A 22,598-nucleotide genomic window follows, 5' to 3' on the forward strand; every position below is an offset into this window, starting at 1 on the left:
TTGTTAAATTAGACAGTGACTAGTTTCACTGTCCTCTAATACAGAATACAATACATGCTGTTGTGGTATATGTGACATGTAAACTATTGGCCAAGAAAGGACACATTTCCTAGCAATGGACCCAGACTTGTCAGCATAGTGTCAATGAGAGCAAACAATAGCCTGAGCTTTGTGCAAAAAGTACCAAGCCTCTCCTAAGAACCCTGAAAGCAAAACCTTGGAGGGGTCTGTGTGCTTTTCTAAACAAAGGAGCTATACATTATATCATCTACCAACGGTTTTAAAACCTTTTTCCTTTGTAAATGTCAGTACTGCTGCAGCACTTTCTATACATCACAAAGATGCCCCCTTACAGGCAGGATTAGGAAACCCCCAGACATGTTATTAAAATCATTTTTAATTTTTCAACTTAAGCATCTAAAAAAAATCACTGCTGCCCACCAAATTAATTTTTAAATATACATTTTTTGCATTGGTACACATTCCCAATGGCAGTGCCCACCTCAATGCTATTATTGACACTCTCTTGCCCATTAGTGTAGAAAATGGTCATTTTTAATTTGACAGATTCTGATTCCATTCATTTACTAGATTGTAAGCTCCAAGGATCAGGCCCTCCTTTCTCTCTTGTACTGAACTGTATTGTCGCTGTATTGTCTCCCGTTATATTGTAAAGAGCTGAGCAAACTGTTGGCACTATATAAATCCTGTATAATAATAATAATATATAAATCCTGTATAATAATAATAATTTCAATGGAGTTCAGGTTCAGCATGTAAAATTCACCAAATCCCTGCTGAACTTAACCTATGACAGTTCAGATCATTGTGATCTACAGATGTATAGTATACAGTACATTTGGAATTGAATCTCATACATAATCTGTTCACCACCAAAATGTATTTGCCTTCTCTACTATATGCTTCCTATGAATCTAATATGATTCTTACCTTATAATAATCAGTAAAATCCATATTAATCAATTCTCCATAACTACGAGATGAAATGTCATGAAATACATCAACCTGGGAAGCACTCTTCATACAATTCCACCATGGGTGCAACAAAAAATAAACCTGTAGAGAGAAATAAAATGTTTATCTATGGATCAGAGATACGTAGACGATGTATGACTTTACATGGAAGATTCTTACTTGGGACTTCTTTTCCTCCAGCAATGTATGAATATCAGACAGGAGCTGAGCGTCATTGATATCTACCATGGAGCCAACTGTAAAAACCCAAATGATGGACTCGGCGGGGGAAATCTCCAGAGCTCTCTTCAGCCCATAGAGGGTGGACTGATTGCAGTTAGATAAATGGTTGGAGTAATCATAATATTCATAAACATCCCAATATCTTGTTATGCTTTGTAAAAAAACACTCTTGTCATCAGTGATAGTTTCATTGGTTTCTGAAAGAACAAATAATATTTTATTGAAAAGAGGAAATGCTCAAAATAAAGTTATAAATACTAATAGTAGCATAAGAAATAATAAGAGAACAAAATTGCCCACCAAAGTCTTGATATCCTCAGCTTAGCAATGTCATTATTTTCTGAATGTATTTGTTTTGGTTTCTTTGTATATATGGATTGCAGGGGCTGTCAATTTCATGTCAATAGCACCTTTTGAAATATATTTACTGAGAAAAATGGTGATGTGTTCAAGACTTATTTTACCCGCTGTATCAAAACATTAAATTCTGCAATACAGACTGTATGTATCCTCCACCTAAGGGTGTCCTATCAGTGAGACTGTAGGATCATGGTGACCCGTAATCAGCTAAATGAGCCAGAGGTGAACAATCACAATGCTGTAATAACTCCGGGCAACCAAAATACAACACAGCTCACTCCAGCTTAGCAAGATGCATAACAGGATCCCCGGGTGTAAAGGACATTCTGTAAGTCATTGTGACTATTAAATCGGTCAGATATTGATTCATGCCGGAAGCCAATACTTGGGCTAGGAATGTAGTAGCAGCAAAGCCATGGATACAGAGGAGCCAAAGTCCTATACTGAGCACACAATCCTGTAAGTGAGGGGAGCTGGTCACAGTGTTTATGCAAACAATTACCTCTCACAGCCCCCCAGATAGGTAACAGATCAGCAGAAAAGCTCAAAGCGGCAGAGGCAGCATGTGTAACAAATGGTAAAGAGACAACGCTCCGCATCACCAGATCTTCCACAGCAGGCTCATGAAGGGTGTGAAACCACAGCACCATAAACCAAAGGAGACATGTTTTGTTCTGTAGGCTGTGCTGTGCATTACATACCCCTGACCTCTGAACTCTGTAGGCTGTGCTGTGCATTACATACCCCTGACCTCTGCACTCTGTAGGATGTGCTGCGTATTACATACCCCTGACCTCTGCACTCTGTAGGATGGGCTACATATTACATACCACTGACCTCTGCAGTCTGTAGGATGTGCTATGTGTTACATACATCTGACCTCTGCACTCTGTAGGATGTCCTACATATTACATACCCCTGACCTCTGCACTCTGTAGGATGTCCTACATATTACATACCCCTGACCTCTGCACTCTGTAGGATGTGCTACGCATTACATACCTCTGACCTCTGCACTCTGTAGGATGTGCTGTGCATTAATTACCTCTGACCTCTGCACTCTGTAGGATGTGCTACGTATTACATACATCTGATCCCTGCACTCTGTAGGATGTGCTATGTGTTACATACATCTGACCAAAATGTCTTTTGTGTCACCTGTTAAAGTGATTGTGAAACTTTAGTTTCTTTTTTTATTAAAATAATAAACATCTTATACTTACCTGCTCTGTGAAATGGTATTGTACAGAGCAGCTCTGAGGCTCTCTCCTCCTGCCATTCTTGACCTACTCACTCTCTCTCTCATATACCTCTCCCACCCCCGGCAACCACACTCTGATCTTTCTTCTTTCTCCTGGTGATTGTGCTCCAGTCAGTCTCCCTGCATTCCTTCACTCCTGTGCTCTGAGTCCCATCTATCCTGTCCAGGGGCGGACTGACCATTCGAGCACTCGGGCACTGCCCGAGGGCCTGGGGTCAGAAGGCCCCATGAGATGCCCCTGGTACCTTTCATTGGCTTTTTCATAGGCTTTTTTGGGTGTGGGCGAGGACACAGGGGCCCCATGATCCCCTATTGCCCGAGGGCCCCGCCTCCGCCCCTGATCCTGTCTCACTGTTTATCTTTCTGATCCAACTCTCCAGGCCATATATCCTTCTCTGCTGTCTCCCGCATCCTTTTGTCTCCTGACACAGTCGCAGCTGATCAGCTACATTCCCTTCTGTGGTCGCCTTTTATCTTCTCCCAGCCTGGCTTAGTATTCTTTATGTAGCTGGACTTCCCACTCCTCTCCCCCAGGCTGCTTCCCTTCAGATCACCCTCAAACGTGCTACAAATGTTTCATTGTCTATCCCAGTGTTTCTCAACCTTTTTTCCATCAAATCACCCTTTAAAATTATAGACAGACCCAAGGCACCCCATTCTAAAATGTGAAAAACTATTCTAATAGTTTTATATAATAGAAAAATGGCAGTTTGACTAGTGCAACATTGCCTGCAAAAAGTGGTTAATTGAAAACCCATGCGGAGTAATGCAACTGCACTAATTATTGCTACAAAATTATTTTATTAGATCACATAGATCATAAAGAGGTTAGACATTGACACGGTGAACAAATTACAATCATAATAAAATCATATATATATAAAATTATATAATGCACCACACATGTAGGACACCCAACAATACAGGTGATTTATTCTTCCAAAGCAAATCCACTTTTCCACACTGGTGCTGACTAGTATTCCCATGTTTCTCCTCTCCCTCAGAATTTCTCCATCACTGAGCTAATGTGACCTCAGCACTGATGGAAGTGAGCAGAGGAGGGTAAAACTAGGATGCTGTGCAGGCAGCTGACATCCTCCTTATCAACTGATGATATCATTGGTTGTCAGGATGCTTAGCACCCCCCCATTTCTTTAAAGTTCCCCCAATGAAAGGCTCAGGCAGTGTGTTGGCTGTGTGTCTATAATCTGTTTGCAGAAAATCAGATGGAAGGGAAGAGTTTCATTATTTCTAAAGTCACAGTTTGTCTTGAAGTTTTTAGGGTCCCAGCAATGACCTGAGAAATCTGTTACATTGGTGGGTCAGTGGAACATCTATGTCCTTCTGTACTCATCCACCATACCGCCATATAAGTATGGGAAGTGATGTCACTTCATAACCCCTCCCAGCTATGACATCAGAGAGCCCATCAGGCTGAGTGAGATATCAGGCAGAGAAGGACTTAGACATCCCACCGATCATTGTATATAGGGGGAAGAATGTGCAGCAATTCAGGGGGGAGAGAACAAAAGTGAGTGTTGGTTCAGAAACAGAAAGTGAAAACCTGTACATTGGTGCCGGGATGAAGGGGGAAGAGGTGAGCATCAGTGCAGTGCCAGAGAGTGAAGAAGTCCATGTCAGGCTAAGAGCAGATGAACACGTTGGGGGGGGGGGATTTACTAAAACTGGAGAGTGCAAAATCTGGTGCAGCTGTGCATGGGAGCCAATCAGCTTCTCACTTCAATTTGTCCAATTAAGCTTTGATATAATAACCTGGAAGCTGATTGGTTTCTATGCAGAGTTGCACCAGATTTTCCACCCTCCAGGTTTAGTAAGTCAACCCGTTTTTTTAAATTCCCCTCAATGGTCAGTGTGACTGTTCTCATAGACAGATATCACTGGAATCATTTCTACAAAAATGAAACATTGCTTAGAAATGAAAATGTTACAACAAAACAACTAAAGTAGTGATGTTTGTACTTACCTGCATAGTCCAGGATTACTGAAGCATATTGTCGTGTGACGCAGGGGAATCTGGAGGATACATAATTCAGAGCTCTCTCAAAGTAGTAGGAATAACCCCAATACATGATATACGCATCCATCAGTACAGTAAAGGAGGTCCCCTCTGCAACACAAATCCATCAGATAAAACAATGTTCTATTCATATTTTATAAATCACATTCAGGACCATCACTGGTAACATTGTAACAAAATCTCTCCATCTATTTTGGTGCTGAATGTGATAAATGTATGTTGTCGGAGCCTTGAGTCTAGTCAGGATGGCCGTGACATGTTCTCTTTTACTGTTTAGACAGTTCATCGGTAGAGACATTGATAAGATCTGACTATTTCTGCCAAAAATGTTTTCCCTGTTGGCTGAGTGCACTTCGGGGCTGAATCTAAAAGATCAAATTTCCCCATTTTTAAGTCTAATAGTCAAAGGTTTGCTAACAAAAAAAGGGCATGGGGGGGGGGGGGGCATTGTGTTCTGTACCAATGACAGCATGTTTGGACATATATGCAGAAATGTTTTTGTCTGGCACAGTGGTCAGGTCTGGAGGTGTGGGGGACTTAATGGAATCTGGAAGCACCCTTAAAGATAAGGGCTCCACAAATATCCAGCCCCATGTGAATAGGTAGAAGGTACATTGTACCCCAACTGATTAAACATTTACTATAATAAGCACACAGGTACATTTAAAAAAGTCATTTTTAAATAATAAAAACAGTGCTTTGAATCTACAATCAAGCATGTTGTCCAGAGATGCAGATCTGTGTCATTCACAATGAAGTACTTCAAGGAAAAAAACGCTGATCTTTCTAACCCAAATACACCCAGGGGTGGACTGAACATTTGGAAACTCGGGCACTGCCCGAGGGCCCGGGGTCAGTAGGGGGCCCCATGAGATGTCCCTGGTACCTTTCTCATAGGCTTTTTTGAGTTTGGGCAAGGACACAGTGGCCCCATGATCCCCTATTGCCCGGGGGCCCCATGAGTTGTCAGTCCGCCTCTGTCTACACCCATCTCCTCCAAACCAATAATATCACATGAAATGTTTGGATCACATTACATATTTTTTCCAGTTATCTCATGCGATATTGAAAATGTCACTTCACTAGTACAAAATGTGCAGTAAATACCACATAAACTGACTCTAAAAGTCAATTCACGAGACAATATAAATAAATAAATAATGCTGAGCAAGCCGTGGTTTAGTCACGCGTTATTCAAGGAATAGGTTTAATTAGCACTGATTGAAGAAACCGGCATTAGCCAGAGTCCCCCGAAGTACATCTAAAGTGCATCATCATGAACACCGGCCACCGATATAAACTGAAAAAGAAAAAACCCCAACCCCCACCGATGCTTAGTTCTCGATGAATGATAGCTCAGCCGCCTCGCAAACTAAATAAACAAAGAGGCAGGGCCACCTGATGATGTCATAAATGACATCATAAATAAAGGATTTGTAAAAAACTACTTTTTTAATTTACTTTTCACACTTTTTTTGGTGAATGAATAGGAGTAGTATGTACCCCTACTCATTCACATGGGGGGGTCCACGAGCTGGGGGTCCTTTTTTAAAAGGGGTTTCCAGATTTCAATAAGTTCCCGACCCATAGACCCCCACAACCACTTCCTAGGGCTGTGGGGAAGAAGCCCTTGTCCACATCAAAACGGGGACAGGGTGCTTTGGGGGGGAGTCCCTCCTGCCCTAAAGCACCCCCCATGTTGATAGTGGCCTGGTATGATTCAGGAGGGAGGGCTTGCTCTTAATCTACTCCAAAGGGCCTGTTAAGTATTGGGGGGACCCCCATGTAATTTATTTTTTTTTACATTTTTAAAAGCTGGAAATTCTTTTGTTTTTACATTCTTTTGTCAATTGGGAACCCTTTTGACAGCAGATGAGTCGTGGTTTCTAAGGGTGTGGAGGCCTCCTGCTTCTTGGCAGCCATGTTGTTTTCTGGTTATTAAAGTGGAAGTAAAGGCCAAACCCAACTAATGCTAAACCTTCTCTCAGCTACAATCCAAGCCTAATCTACCTAGCCTTGTAAAGAGAAAAATCGCTATACTTACCTGTTCTGCAGCTTCTCCAGTCCGGTCCCATGTTGAGCTGTCAGTGGTGACTTCAATGTGTGGGAATGTGCAGGAGAGGCAGGTGACAATGGAAGCCCCATAGTAAATCTACAGTATGGGCGACATCACTTCACAGGCTCTTCACAGCCATTGTCGGATGTATCCTGTACACAGAGGGTGTCGCTGGATACTGGACCGGAGAGGCTGCAGAACAGGTAAGTATAGCGATTTTCTCTTTACAAGGCTAGATAGATTAGACTTAGAATGTGGCTGTGAGAAGGTTTAGCATTAGTTGGGTTTGGCCTTTACTTCCATGTTAAGGACGCTGCTTACCGCCGGCATTAATATACAGCTGGCTTTTACTACTAAAATATCACATCACTTCATAACATAGCTCATGGGGGGTTTTAGTAGCACTTTTTAGCAAACTGCAAACAGTTTTTGAAAAATGCTACAGCCTGGTACACATAGGCCAAATATCAGCCAGTTCAACAAAAACCATCAGACATTCAATGGCTGCCAGCACTGACTGGTGTGTTCTGGCAAGGGGGGGGGGGGGCAGTCCCCCTGTCAGAGCACTATACAGGTGAAACTCAAAAAATGAGAATATGGTGCAAAAGTTGATTTATTTCAGTGCAGCAACTTAAAGGTGAAACTAATATATGAGACTCATTACATGCAAAGCAAGATAGTTCCAGCCGTGATTTGTCATCATTGTGATGATTATGGCTTACAGCTCATGAAAAGATTAAACTGCTTTTTTCGGTCAAAATAAATGAAATTGTGCAAAACAAAAGATGTTTGTTTTTTTTTTGCTTGTCTGACTGAGTTCTTGTATCAGAGATTCCTCACTTGGTGACTTACTTCTCTGTGTACAGCTGTAGCCGTCAGTATCTGAAGAAAAGGAAAAATGTAGATATGAGATCCCTACAAAAGCATTCTTCTCTACAAAAAGGGGCAACAACTTCAACTGTTCTGTTTGCTTAAATCCAACTATCCCCTCCCATCATAAAAGTCAACCCCCCTTCAAATTATAAATGTTAACTCTCCCCCACCCATCATAGAAGTCAACTCCCGCCTTACATCATAAAAAAGCAAACTTCCCCCTCACATCAAACAAAAAGTCAACTCCTCCCTCCCATCATAAAAGTCAACTCCATCTTGCATCATAAAAGTCATTTCCCCCTCCCATCATAATATTTATCCCCCCCCCCCATCATAAAAGTCAACTCCCCCCCATCATAAAAGTCAACTCCCCCTCCCATCATAAAAGTCAACTCCCCCTCCCATCATAAAAGTCAACTCCCCCCACCCTATCATAAAAGTCAACTTCCCCCTCCCATCATAAAAGTCAACTTCCCCCTCCCATCATAAAAGTCAATTCCCCCTCCCATCATAAAAGTCAACTTCCCCCTCCCATCATAAAAGTCAATTCCCCCTCCCATCATAAAAGTCAATTCCCCCTCTCATCATAAAAGTAAATTCCCCCTCTCATCATAAAAGTCAATTCCCCCTCCCATCATAAAAGTCAATTCCCCCTCCCATCATAAAAGTCAATTCCCCCTCTCATCATAAAAGTCAACTCCCCCCTCCCATCATAATAAATGCACATATAAGAGTATATATATATATAATGAGGAAAGGTATCAGGGCTGAACTGGCACAGCCCTTAGCCTAAAAAACAAATCATATACTATATATATATATTATAATTTTTTTTTGCTAAGGGCTGTGCCAGTTCAGTAGGTAGGGAGGGGCTCGATGTACCCGGGCTCGGTTCATGTGACATTACCTTAGCTGAATCTGTAGAATCATTTTAAATCAATTCAATTCAAGGCTGAAAGGCAAACCTGCTTGGGGGATTCCCTAAACCTCTCAGTGACGTTGCACATCTCTTGAATGTTTACAAAGTATTAGAGCAAACGTGACAAGAAAAAAAATACCCTTTAAATTGTTTGGTAACTTTTATTTTCCTGAATGCTTCCTTGTTTTGTTAAAAAAATGTAATGGTGACCCCAATAATAAATTCCAGGACCTCATTGTGAACAATGAGGGTCTGGAATGCATTTTAGGGGTCCCTTTGCCATTAAAAAAGCAAACTGTGAAAAGAAAATTACCAGCGAATGTTTTCTGTTGTATCACTTTGAGGGAAAAATAATGCATAGCTCTACGCCCCCCCCCCTCCCCCTCCTCTGCTCCCAGTCCATTCTACAGTCTTAAGATGTAGTATACTACCGGTATATATACTTTTATACATGCACTTATTATGATGGGAGGGGGAGTTGACTTTTATGATGCCAGGGGGAGAGTTGTTCTGGAGAAGCAAATTACCAGAAAATATATTCCTTTTGTCACTTTGCTGGAAAAATAAAGTATGGCCCACCCCCCAGTCCATCATACAATCTTTAGATGTAGTATAGAGTTTATGGGGATCCACATGAAAAATGGTGTATGATCTCCCCTAAACACAAATAGCAGACCTGTCTAGCCTGTGTATGGCTTTATACTGGGAAATTCAAATGCTAAAAATAGTGTGCCCCCCCTCCCCCCAAATCCATACCAGCCTGGCAGACCCCGATGTTGATGAGGATAAGGGTCTCTTCCTTACAACCCAGTGTTTGTGGGGGTGTGATGTGGGGGACTTATCAAAATCTGGAATTTCCTTCAAGATATGGTTGGGACCTATATACCCAGCCCCCTTTTATAAATAAGTGCAGGGTATATAGTACCTTTGGTCCTCTATTAAAAAATGGAAATAAATCCAGCATTGTAAACCCACCCTTATCCATGTCATCTGGTGATGTATCCTTGTCAGTGACAAAGATCTACATCCATCGAACACAAAAAGAAAACATAAAGTGATGTAAATTCATGAATCCCTCTGACTTACATTCCCAACTTCAAGAAATCAGATGTATTCATGCATTGTCATCTCTGGATCCATCTGATATTATATGTTTATGTACAACCTCCGAGGAGGAATGAGAGAAATGTGTTGAATATATATATACTGTATATTGTGTATGTACTGCATTATAACTTATTTAATTATCCGCTGAGGTGGGAGTTTGTTTTCTTCTTCGGGTGTAGTTATATTTATTGTGTTGGTTTTCCATGTGTGATCACTAATGAGCATGAGAAAGGGCGGCGACCCCTGAGACATTCATTCTTCCTTCCTGGTGAAATGTACGTTTGAATAAAGACAATACAAGATCTGTGCTCCATCATTTATGAATATACTGTACTGTATATACTGTATATATACTGAAGGAAAAATGGGGTCCAACCTGTTACTAGCAAGGTGTACCTAATAAGGTGGCCGGTGAGTGTATCTATCTATCTATCTATATACATATATATATATATATATATATATATATATATGCCAACACAAAGCAAGTAGATCAGCAAAGATAAATGTAAATGTAATAAAACTATGTATTGATAAATATTTTACATTTTTTAGGGGTGATGCCCGGAGGTTTAACTATACTTTGAAAAAGGAGATGCTTTTGTGACAAATGTATTGTAAACCACAAAGAATCTTTTCAATATATTTAATAATAAATAGTTTTATTTTAATTGATCTTTTTGTATTGTTTTGACAACCTAGAAATCAGATATATTGTTTTTGTGGTTAAATCTGTATATAGTGTATATATTGTTTTTGGTCTAAGGTAATCAGGGATGTGGTGCCGTTTGATCGCCCATCAATCCATTGTACAATATTTATTAGATATGAGATATTTGTATACTTAATGCTCACTGATTGATAGAAATATGATTTACTTTTTTGCTGCTCTGTGCTATGATGGATATTGTTTTTATGTCTGTTTTAGCCCAGGTGAAGGGGGTTTATTAATGTTAGGTTGGTTACATTTGTAGCTGTTAAATATTCTACTTTTGATTGAGAATCAGATTGCCCTTCCAGGTTGGAGTGAAACACTCACTTTTGTTGTTTCTTTATTACATTTTCACTGATTGCATGCTTTCCTACCCTTTTATATTTTTTGTAGGGGAGCAGCCTAAACCTTTCACAAGGCAGAGGAATATTTTGGGCTTCAGTGAGTTTCTTTCTATAACTGGATCAGTATGACAGCCAGGCGATTAGCATTCTCTGAAGGTGGCCGACAATGGCAGCCCTGATATTTGTCTCTGTACATTTTTTATGTATTTTAATATATCCACAGTGATTTTCATTACAAATACAAATTCCCCGTCCTGATAGTATCCTCAGTTCGGTTATAAAAGAGTAAAACTCTGAAAAGAGAATGATAACTTACCAGGGGTCAGAGAGGTGGTGAACTCTGAAACAAGAAACATCAGAAAAGAGATTATTTTTAACAATGAAAACCAGCGCAAACCCACATGATCAATTACATTACTCAGTTTAAAAAAACATTAATGTGCTAATAAAGATATATATAGTAAATTATATATAAAAATATATATAAAAATTTAAAATTATAAGTCCAGTGACAAAAAAGCAAAGTGACAAAAAATCAAAAAAAACCCAGAAAATATATAGATATATATATAATTACAGTCCCGTGACAAAATTAAATCAAATTAAATTATAATATATTTTCCATTTGATTCTTCCGTGTTACTGATCCCTTCACCATCCACCAGTGCAGAAATCAACATTAACCGCACTCAGCAGATATTGGTGAGTCACACGCCTTTCAGGATTGTTAAGGGCTCCTGGACCCCCTTTACTTTGTCTGAGACCTCCAAGTGCTGTTTCCTCTTATGTCTAGGTACCTCTTCTGCTTACTCCTCTCACCGAATCCCCCAAAGGAAAAACAGGAAGAAGAAAAGACCATAGCGTGATACCGCAGTAACTTCTCCTCAAATTAATCTCTCCAGACCACTCACATTCTTTTGCGGGATATAGCCCGCTTTTTATTCAAAACAACAGCGATTCTCTTCAAAAATAATCCACTTTTCATGTACACCGATTATACAAGGACCCCACAGTTTAGTGTGCAGCAGGATGGCAGACCTCAGCTACAGACTCTTCTACTTAGGCTAAGATGGCCCCTTGGAACGCAAGACGAGGTCTTGATAACGCCCTGTGGGTGGGGCGAAACGCGTTGACGCACTTCCGGTTGCCTGGTCCGTCGTCTGACGTCATTTCCGGTGAGTGGAGCGCACGCTGAGCGGTGCGTTCCAAGGGGCCATCTTAGCCTAAGTAGAAGAGTCTGTAGCTGAGGTCTGCCATCCTGCTGCACACTAAACTGTGGGGTCCTTGTATAATCGGTGTACATGAAAAGTGGATTATTTTTGAAGAGAATCGCTGTTGTTTTGAATAAAAAGCGGGCTATATCCCGCAAAAGAATGTGAGTGGTCTGGAGAGATTAATTTGAGAAGTTACTGCGGTATCACGCTATGGTCTTTTCTTCTTCCTGATTTTCCTTTGGGGGATTCGGTGAGAGGAGTAAGCAGAAGAGGTACCCAGACATAAGAGGAAACAGCACTTGGAGGTCTCAGACAAAGTAAAGGGGGTCCAGGAGCCCTTAACAATCCTGAAAGGCGTGTGACTCACCAATATCTGCTGAGTGCGGTTAATGTTGATTTCTGCACTGGTGGATGGTGAAGGGATCAGTAACACGGAAGAATCAAATGGAAAATATATTATAATTTAATTTGATTTAATTTTGTCACGGGACTGTAATTATATATATATCTATATATTTTCTGGGTTTTTTTTGATTTTTTGTCACTTTGCTTTTTTGTCACTGGACTTATAATTTTAAATTTTTATATATATTTTTATATATAATTTACTATATATATCTTTATTAGCACATTAATGTTTTTTTAAACTGAGTAATGTAATTGATCATGTGGGTTTGCGCTGGTTTTCATTGTTAAAAGTTTTTGGTCTTTTGTACCTGTGCACAGCAGCATCTCACGGGGATTTGTATGGTAAATAGGAAGTCCTGAGCGCTGAGGTTTTGTTTTTTTACAGAAAAGAGATTATATGGAGAAAAGGAATATTAATAAATGTGATTTGTGTCCCTCCATCTGCTGCACCTTTTCTTTCAACAGATGGAGCATTAAACTGAACATCTCAGTATTTTTACAAACCCGCAGGGATACATTCCTGATATATCACAATAGAAACAGGGTCATTAGAAGTAGACGGTGACCCTGGATGATGCCTGAACAAAGATGGGGCCATGCTTCCCAGAGAAAATCAGATGAAGTAATGTTAGGGGGAGTCCTGAGATCTCTAGGAGAGAGTAAGACATACCTGGAATCGGGGATTTATTTCAGCAGGAACGTGGGGGAATGCAGTTCTGGCACCTCCAGCACTGAAAATATGTAATAGAAAGAGGTTCTGGAGGGTCTATTGATTCTGGCTGATGGGGGTCTATAATTGTGGGGAGATTTATTTTTGCGTGGGGGTCTATTGTTGTTGGGGAGTGTTACTGTTGCTAGTGGGGAATCTATTGTTGCTAGTGGGGTGTTATGTTTCTGGGTGGGCATTTGTTGCTGGGTTGGATCTACTGTTAAGGGAGGGGTATATTATTACTAGTTGCTGGGAGATCTGCTGTTGCTGCTGGGGACTCTATTGTTGCTTGGGTGTATTTTCTGTTGCTGGGGGTCTATTGTTGCTTTTGTGTATTTTCTGTTGCGGGGGGGTCTATTGTTGCTGGATGCAAGGGATCTGTTTTACTGATTTTCTTGTTATGTTGTCTTAGCATGTCTTATTTGTTTCTGTATTCTCTAACGGGGGCTGTACTAGGAGGTGGGTAGGTGGAGCAACCAATGGACGATGCTCGGAGGTAGGTAGGGGGTGAAGACAAAGAGTGACTCAGAAGGGGGGAGTACTCTGAGAAAAAAAACTCTGCCTGAAAGTGTTACAATACTGAGCGTAGAACACCACATCTGATGCTAGACCTGCGTTATAGTTCCTTTCCTGTCATTATTCTTACTGAATCATGAGAATATCATACTGCCTCTCAAATGCCACATCCCTATAAACCTCCAAAATGTAAAAAAATAATTGTGTCAGACGTTGCTGGCATTAAAGGGGGCACACATTGTAATTCATAAAAAAAGGATTCATTTTATTACAAACAATATTGATACATTAAAATCACATTAAGATCATAACAGGTCAATAAAATCTAATGTGTGTTTGTTGTACAACTTTGACACCAGCTGCGGCTTATTTACCACATATAGGTTTATAATATATTCAAATAAATGGCCAATTGCCTCATTCAAGAAATATGTTGTGTGGAATTAAGTCCTCATGGGGACTTATTTCTACCGAAAAACTCTTCTAAGTGCTTCTTTATAAAGATCTTGAGGATCTTCCTGACAATAGAGGTTAGCTCTGAGGAAGAGGGCTTGACCTTGACACCAACATGTGCTAGATAGTCTCAGCTACTTCATTTCATTTTATGCATTGTAGAGGTAATCTTCTCATACATTCCGTCTCTGAGGACGTGACAGCACCCTGTACCTAGGATTTGATGATTTTTACATCTTTTGTGAGTATTTTAATTTAAAAAGTTAACAATTTAATGGTGTCAGAAGCAGAGTCGGACTGACCATTTGGAAACTTGGGCACTGCCCAAGGGCCTGGGGTCAGTAGGGGCCCCCTGAGATGCCCCTGGTACCTTTTTCGTAGGCTTTTTTGAGTTTGGTCAAGGACACAGGGACCCCTTATCCCCTATTGCCCGGGGGCCCCATGAGTTGCTAGTCCGCCCCTGGTCAGAAGGTTCTGCACTAGGACATTGAGTTTTTTCTTTTCTCTGTTTCTTTAGTATCAAAGATTACCCGGATCACAAGGAAGCTGCGAGGCCTGGAATAATCTCTGCACACTTTTAGTTCTGAACAGTATAAAGGAGGAAAACTCTTCAGCCCCGTGTCCTAAATCTGTATCCTTCAACACTGGAGCGCTGATATTGTATGTATATTTAAAGGAACCGGTCTGTAGTTACTTGATAAAGAGTTCAATCCCTTTTAAATATAGGCACCACACTGGCCTTGCGCCAGTCTATTGATACTAAGACAGCTAGAAGAAGTATTTCAAAATTAGAAACAATGGCATTTAATCAGGGCTCTGCTCTTTAAGGACACATGGGTGTAAGCCTTCTGGTCCTGATGTTTGGTTCACTTTTTATTTGTCTGTCTCTGGACCTATCGATTTTGTGCCATTGTGGTTCATTTGAGGCTGTGGTAATAGTATCTCCATTATGGGCCTGAGCTCCTACAATTTCTTTTTATACTAAGAGCTAAGGAAAGTATTTTATAGATTTGCCTTCCTTTTGGCCCCAGTCACCAACTATGAGCTATCCCGTAAAGGGACCTTCATGCTGAGACAATTTTTTACTAGTAACATGTTTAAATCATTTTTTTGGGGAGGGGTTATTTGTATCTTTCCCAACCAGTTTTTTTTTTCCCTGGCAGATTTATGAGTTTCCATACACAATGTATTATATACATATTATAGCATTACGTTTTCTGGGAACCTATCAATCTTGATATATAAGGGGAATATTGATGCACTTTTTGCATATTCTAAGTGAAGGATCTACACCTCCCTTGTTGAGTCTGTAGATGTTTTATTGAGGAATGGATCTAGGTCCTCCATATGGTGTCTGCCCTCCACCATCAATCACTATGCCATAGATCACCCCTAACCCTCCCACTCAGGTTTAATCACATCAGGTGACCTGGATCTACTCACCAGCCATCCCATGGGGAGCGCACAGCAGGACCAGGAGAAGGAGAAGAGACATCGTCCTTCTCATTTTGGATTCTTCTTTCTGTATCAATCCTCCATCAACACAAACTGCTCTGAGTATTGGTTTGTACACAAATACGATATCAGCCTTGCTGCTGCTCTTTTATAACATTTTTTTCCAAGTTCCTTGTCCTTTGGCACATTCCACATTATATTTAATATTGACTTCCTTATACTCTACCATTACTGTCACACCAAAAATGTTACTGCCCAAATCATTATTATCAAGGTACCTGAACACCCACTGAGACCTCGGGGTAAATCATTTAAATATTTCCAGTAAATGACCTCAATGAGCTATCTAGCTATTATAAGAAAAAAACCCTCTCTGAAGTTAATGAACATATTGAGATATTTGAGACATAAAAGATATTTAATACCCAGAATAAAGAAAAACTTGCAAAACTCTATAAACTACTTAGAAACTGGCTTTTGTTGCATACATTTGTAAATACGAGTTGAAGCTACATGGTTGTGCCAAGGCAGCTCTGTAGAGTGCGATTCTTTACTCAAAACGGAATCCCCAACAAATGGGGTGTATATAATAGAGGCAGTGTGCAAACTAACAGCAGGCTCACCTGGATGCAGATCCTTCACCCATAACCACTTGTCTACTAGGGAAATTTTTTTTATTTTTCACAAACATGATAAAATCTGCATTTCTTTCTTTAAACTCCAAAACAAATGTATATTTTCTGAAATTAGAGATCCTGGAGAATAAAATGGTGGTAGATGCAATTTTTTATGTCATGAAATATTTGCACAGCTATTTATCACACACATATTTTAGCAAAAATACACTAAAATGATATTTATTCAAAAAAACACAATATGATACCTAATTTTTGGTAAAAAAAAATGGGGTGTTTTTGTGTAAATAGATACCAAATGTGTCAAGTGGAAAAAGTGAGCATTTGTGAAATCACAAAAAATACTGTACCCAAAATTCTCCTTAGGTAACCTTCTTTTTTAAAAGTCTTCATAGGTTGTTGGGTACTGGTAACAATGAATTTTGACACTAGAATTGTTGTTCTCATCCAGACGTTCGAAACGCGTTGTGTACGGGGGTGGTGAGCTGCTAGATTTTTTTAACATTTGTTTTGATACAATTTATTTTTATACTTTTATTTTACTTCTTTAATTTAACTTGATGGCTTTAACAAGAGTGCTAACAAGCCCCCCCCCCCCCCCCGATGTGATAGTATGGGCAAGTCATAGGCACTCTTTACGGAGACATCATGGGGTTTATTTACTAAAGCTGGAGAGTCCAAAATCAGACTCCCTTCTACATAGAAACCAATCAGCTTCCAGGTTTCATTGCCAAAGCTTCATTGAACAAGCTGAGGTTAGAAGCTGATTGGTTTCTATGCAGAAGGGAGTCTGATTTTGGACTCTCCAGCTTTAGTAAATAAACCCCCAAGAGTCTATTAGAACCCCCAATGTGTCCTTCACTATAGCTAATCAAGTACAGATACCTTATTGATGCTACCTGGTTTTCCATATCGGTTACATTTCCATGTATCCAATTTACCTGTTTTATAATGATTACATGTACATGTTAATTATACCTGTTGATCTTGGTTTTGTACTACCATTTATACCTGTTGTATATTTTGCACACAAATTACATCAAAATTGCCTGTTTTTCTTGTTTTATGTCAAAACATTTCTCTAATAGGAAAGATACAGTAGAAGAAATTTATATTTTTTTAAATTTTCTGGACTGCACTACAACTACGCTCCTTTTCACTCCCTCTCCCCAGCAAAGGTGGCACTCATAAGCCCGTATTGTGTATATAATCATGTAGAACATCAGCACACTTGAGAAAATCCTTTTGGATGAAACGTGTCGGGGTGGAGCCAGTGCTGCCATCATTGCGCATGCTGGAGCCAGAAACCAGTGACGCTGCTCATGTTTTGACACACTTGTTAGGGCTCATGTACACTGCAGTTTCTTGACCCTCATTTTGACATTTGTTGGTATATAGGCCAGGAACCAGCAGGCACACTTCTAGCTCTGAGGAAGGGAGTCCGTCTCCCAAAACGCGTCAGCTTATCCACACCAAGGGCACAGCATTGCATCCGCTGTTGTTGCGGACCACTCTTTTTGTTTTTCAATTCTCGTTGGTTTGTGAGTATATTTCTATTTCATTTAATAAATACGTGGGTCTCCACGGTAATGCACGATGAGAGTGCGCAATTGTCTGTTTTTGTTCACCAGTATTCAGATTTCCCGATCTTTGAGGGGCAGCACCTCTTCGTTTGGCATTTTCTATTTCCTGGTCTGCATGAAGATTTGAGCGCTGGTTTCATTTGTTTGTCTTTTGTTTGTTAGGGTTCATGTACACTTCAGCTGATAAACTGACGTTCAGGAGCTTTTCTGCATTTTTTTCAGCAGCCCCTGAACCCTCCCTAAAGCTTTCCTATGTGTCCATGTACACATTGTCATTTATAGGCAGTTAAGTTTACAGTTGTTTTTTTGAACGCGCCAAACTTGCGTTCAGGAGTAGATTTTACCGGCATTTCAAACGCCAAATGGGTGTAAATGCGTGGAAACGCGGTTAACCGCATTTATAAGCGTTTGCATTTAGAAGCGTTTTTTTAACTGCTCCATATCCAGATGTTGTCCAAAGCATTTTTCCATTGTCAGAAATGCATGCAAAGTGTTTTCCATGTATTCAAATGGGCCCGGTACACCAGCTCAGTCAGTTCCAAGTTTCACGTGAAGGAAAAATGGTAGAACACGCCGCATTATGTTCATGGTGGGATCTATAGTGAATACAACCAGAAAAGACCGGTCATCTCCACACATACTGCTCTCTCTGCTTCTGCTCTCTCTATTTCTCTCAAAATGTCTGAAATAGTTAATTATTTACTGTTTTCAGTGCATTCTGGGCATTTGGGAAGGTCTCCTGAGGTTATCTTTTAAAAATGCTTCTAAACGCAAACATTTTTAAACGTGGTATGCAAATGCAGCAAAACTGATGTTTTTTAACCTGCATTTTCCAGCAGCCAGTTTCCATCATTCAGAAGGGTTTTCCAAATGCCCCGTGTACAGGAGCCCTTACTCTCCTGAGACTGTAAGTAGACACGCAGTACATTTAATAATAAACCAGACTTTTAGCCCTGCAAGGTCCTATGTGGTAATATTACAACATCAATTTTATTCATCTAAAATTAACCAGCATTTTTTTTTTCACCTAAAGACCTAATTTACATAATTAGTAGGTCCTAGTGTTCAGCCTAGCACTGCTATTGGATGGTAAAATGTGTAAATAGGCCTGTTTACCTGGACATGACATCAGTCAACCTGTGAACCTTTCTTGAAGCACACAAGTGGACTTGATAAAGGAAGATTAAAGTAAGTAAACTGCCCAAAATATTTTGTCTATGATTAATAACATGTCTAGATCATGCATATATCAAGGTACTGTTGAATGCATTGATAATATTAACATAAAATAGTGCAGCGCTGAAAATAATGACAAAATGGCAAAAAAGTAGTCCACTAAAAGTCTATGACATATAAACGTATCCAGTGTCAGATGTGGATTCAGAATAGGTGATCCGTGTGGAAATGGCTGGAAAACGCACTCACCAGAAGTAAGACACATAAACGCAGTGTGTATATAAAACTCAAGGATCTTCAATCCAGAGGGAAGTAAAGCTGATCCAGTTACAGGAATGGTGAATCCCTCCTCCGCAGGTGCAGCAACCGATCTTTCTTAACACGATTAGATGTAGAATTCCAAGGCCAAGGTTCTGCAAGCAAAAGCCTGATACTTTGAATAGTGGCCGCCGGGCCTCCACGTGGCACCGGCGGCGTAGCGTCTAGACGTCCAGGCTCCTCCTTACGCGTTACGTGCGCACGCACATCTTCAGAGGTATGGAACCATTGACGTGTGGACGCGAATGGGCGCATATATATAGGCATAATGACGCATGCGCAGTAGCGTGTACGCAATGCGCAAAACCCAAGGCGCATGCGCGTGGCTCCGTCTTCCATTGTAATGGAGCTCGGAGACGCAGGGTGGAAGGGCGAAATGCCCTATTGTTGACAGATAAATGTCAAACAGAAGTCAAGTCCAACAACGGTGTAAAATACACCTAATTAAAACAATCCGATAAGGATCTATGTAAAATATGCAAAGAAGCGCGATAGCGCCAATATGTTGAACTATTCCCAATTAGATAATATCTAGGTAAATGTATACATGCGTCATTATAACTTAAAATTAATCAACATACAGTGAAGACATCATATACATAAAAATAAAAGAAGAAGTTCTTAAAACATAAAATAAAATAACAATGAGAAGGCTGCAGAACTAAATCTGCACCAACCTGAGTAAAAAATGCAAATCATTAAGAGATCATGAAAAGTGCTAAGGTGGAAGCGCATGTGAAACGGTCAAGCCATGCGTCCATAACCATGCGTCTAAAACATGGAAAAATGGGGTGAAATTACATCATCCATTGGCAATAAAGCAGTTAAGATCTAGATCTATATTGAGCCCCGCTGGGTGGGAAGTCCCCAATTCGAAAATATGCTTAGTCTCCAGCTGGGAAACTGCTCTCACTTTGTGTGTGCCTCTCCAGTGAGGGGTGACTGAGTCGATCCCCACAAACTTAAGTGATGTGGGATCTCTATGGTGAAAACGTCTGTAATGTAGAGATAGAGAATGGTCTCTATAACCTTTTCTGATATTGGCAATGTGTTCCCGAAGGCGATCTCTGAGCCTCCTGGTGGTCCGGCCAATATATTGCTTGGAGCACGGGCATTCAAGTAGGTATACTACAAATTTGCTGTCACAACTAATAAATTTGTCTATTTCGTATGTCTTGTGTGTTTGACTGGAATTGTAGGAAAAGATTTTCTTCTTTCTAATTCCATTGCACTTACAAGCAATGCACCTATTACAGGGGTAAAAACCCTTCATGTTAAATAATGTGAGTGGTTGGGCAGGGGGGTTAATAATATTAGGAGATATTTTATCTCTGAGAGTGGCTGGTCTCCGAAAAATTACTTCAGGTGTCTCAGGAAGTATGTCCTTCAGAACTGGATCTGATTTTAATATATTCCAATTCCTCCTGATGATATGTTTAACCGCTCTATGTTGGACAGAGAAGGTAGTAATGAACGGACAAAAAATGTCATTCATTTTCTTGGAATTGGTACCCAGGAGTTCCTCCTGGTTAATCTGGGTAATATCTAAGATGGTGTTATCAATCGATACCCCATTGTAGCCCTTCTCCAAAAAACGTTTTTTCAGAATGTCGGCTTGTACCTGAAAGTCTGAGGTATTAGTACAATTCCTTCTCAATCTTAGCAATTGTCCTTTAGGGATGTTAGCAAGCCAGCTGGGGTGGTGGCAACTGTCCAAAGGAATATAACTATTCCGGTCGGACGACTTGAAAAATGTTTTGGTGATAATTTTATTATCTACCCTCATCAAGGTGAGGTCTAAAAAGCTGACTTCTTCATGACTGAAGTTGTAAGTGAGTCTAATGTTTTGATTGTTGTAATTCAGGGTTGTGAAGAAGTTATTTAGTGATTGTGTATCCCCATTCCACAACAAGAGAATATCATCAATGTATCTCCTATAGAAGGCCAATTCTGGCCAGTCCCTGGAATATATAATCTCTTCCTCCCAAAAGGACATAAATAAATTGGCGAGACTGGGGGCGAATTTCGCCCCCATAGCCACACCCTTTATTTGTAAATAATAACTGCCATCAAACCACATGTAGTTCTTAACCATTGCAAATTCAAGTAGTTCTAAGATGAAATCTATATGGGTGGAACTGAGAGGGCTCTGCTGTCTTAGGTAGCATTCTGCAGCTCGCATTCCATCTGCATGGTTAATGTTACTGTACAGTGATTCAACGTCTGCCGTAACCAATATAGTAGATGGAGTGATGACTGCGTCTTTAATGGCATTTAGGACCTGTTTAGTGTCCTTGAGATATGAGGGGGTGTGGACTACTAGCGGCTGTAAGTAATGGTCTATATATTGCCCGATCTTGGAGCAAAGGGAATTAATCCCGCTGACAATTGGCCTTCCTGGGGGTCTCAGAGGGTCCTTATGAATCTTTGGTAAGATATATAGGATTGGTATCTTAGGTGCCTTGGGACAGAGAAAGTCCCTTTCTTTTTTGTCAATAATATCTCTCTCAAAGCCTGTCTTAATGATAGTTTTCAGAGCATTCTTAAAGGCCGTTGTAGGGTTATAATTAAGGGGAAGGTATGTGGAGGTATCTTTCAAGATATTATATACTTCCTCCATGTAATCCTGTTTATTAAGGACTACTATTCCTCCACCCTTATCCGCAGGGCGGATGACCAAGTCATTTTTCTCTAGCAATGATTTAGTTGCACATTTGAGGCTTGCATCTGCATAAACTTTTTTGATCTGTAGTTTCTGTAAGTCTCTTAGGGTTTGATCTCTGAAGAGACCCACTGCAGAATTAGTTTGTGGTGGAGGATTAAATGTGGATGCATTACTGAGGTTAGAGGAATTAATATTTCTAATCCTAGTCACGTCTTTAGCAATGGGATTAGTTTGGAAATGTCTTTTTATGGACAATTTCCTGGCGAACTTGTGCACGTCTATAAACGTCTCAAATTTGTTAAGGGATCTAGCCGGTGCGTACTTTAATCCTTTATCAAGGAGCTTCAGTTCATTATCTGAAAGGGTTGTGGTGCTAAGGTTAAAGATACCTTTCCCGATTAGACCTTCCTCCTTTTTTGCGGATCTATGTACTCTTCTTCCTCCTCTCTTTCCTCTTGGTCTGCGCTCCTTTTTCTTATCCTGCCTGATCCTAAAAAACGTTGTTCCTGATTGTTATAGTAGTGATAATCATTAGTATCGTAGACCCTAGGAGTTACTGGAGGGTAGTAGTTAGGAGC

General features: G+C 40.3%; 1 protein-coding gene across 3 annotated transcripts in view; it reads right to left on the minus strand.

Moving 5' to 3' along the window:
- LOC149470715 (uromodulin-like) overlaps positions 1 to 15,779 on the minus strand; it is a 70,870-nt gene extending 55,091 nt beyond the window's left edge. The window contains exons 1-6 of one of the 3 annotated variants that reach the window (XM_089661650.1): positions 15,632 to 15,776; positions 11,205 to 11,228; positions 7,786 to 7,815; positions 4,824 to 4,967; positions 1,156 to 1,415; positions 952 to 1,077 (exon numbers count right to left, since the gene is read on the minus strand). In XM_089661650.1, the coding sequence (XP_089517776.1) occupies positions 952 to 1,077; positions 1,156 to 1,415; positions 4,824 to 4,967; positions 7,786 to 7,815; positions 11,205 to 11,228; positions 15,632 to 15,695 (648 nt within the window). In that variant the 5' untranslated portion in view covers positions 15,696 to 15,776. Of the gene's footprint in view, positions 1 to 951; positions 1,078 to 1,155; positions 1,416 to 4,823; positions 4,968 to 7,785; positions 7,816 to 11,204; positions 11,229 to 15,631 lie in introns of all 3 variants that reach the window. The other 2 variants (XM_089661658.1, XM_089661663.1) reach the window with 2 other exon arrangements.
- Between the last annotated feature and the right edge of the window lie 6,819 nt (positions 15,780 to 22,598).

The sequence above is a fragment of the Staurois parvus genome, unplaced genomic scaffold, assembly GCF_062004578.1.
Source record: "Staurois parvus isolate SC_StPar_1 unplaced genomic scaffold, SC_StPar_1.0 ptg000034l, whole genome shotgun sequence".
Classification (NCBI taxonomy): Eukaryota; Metazoa; Chordata; class Amphibia; order Anura; family Ranidae; genus Staurois; species Staurois parvus.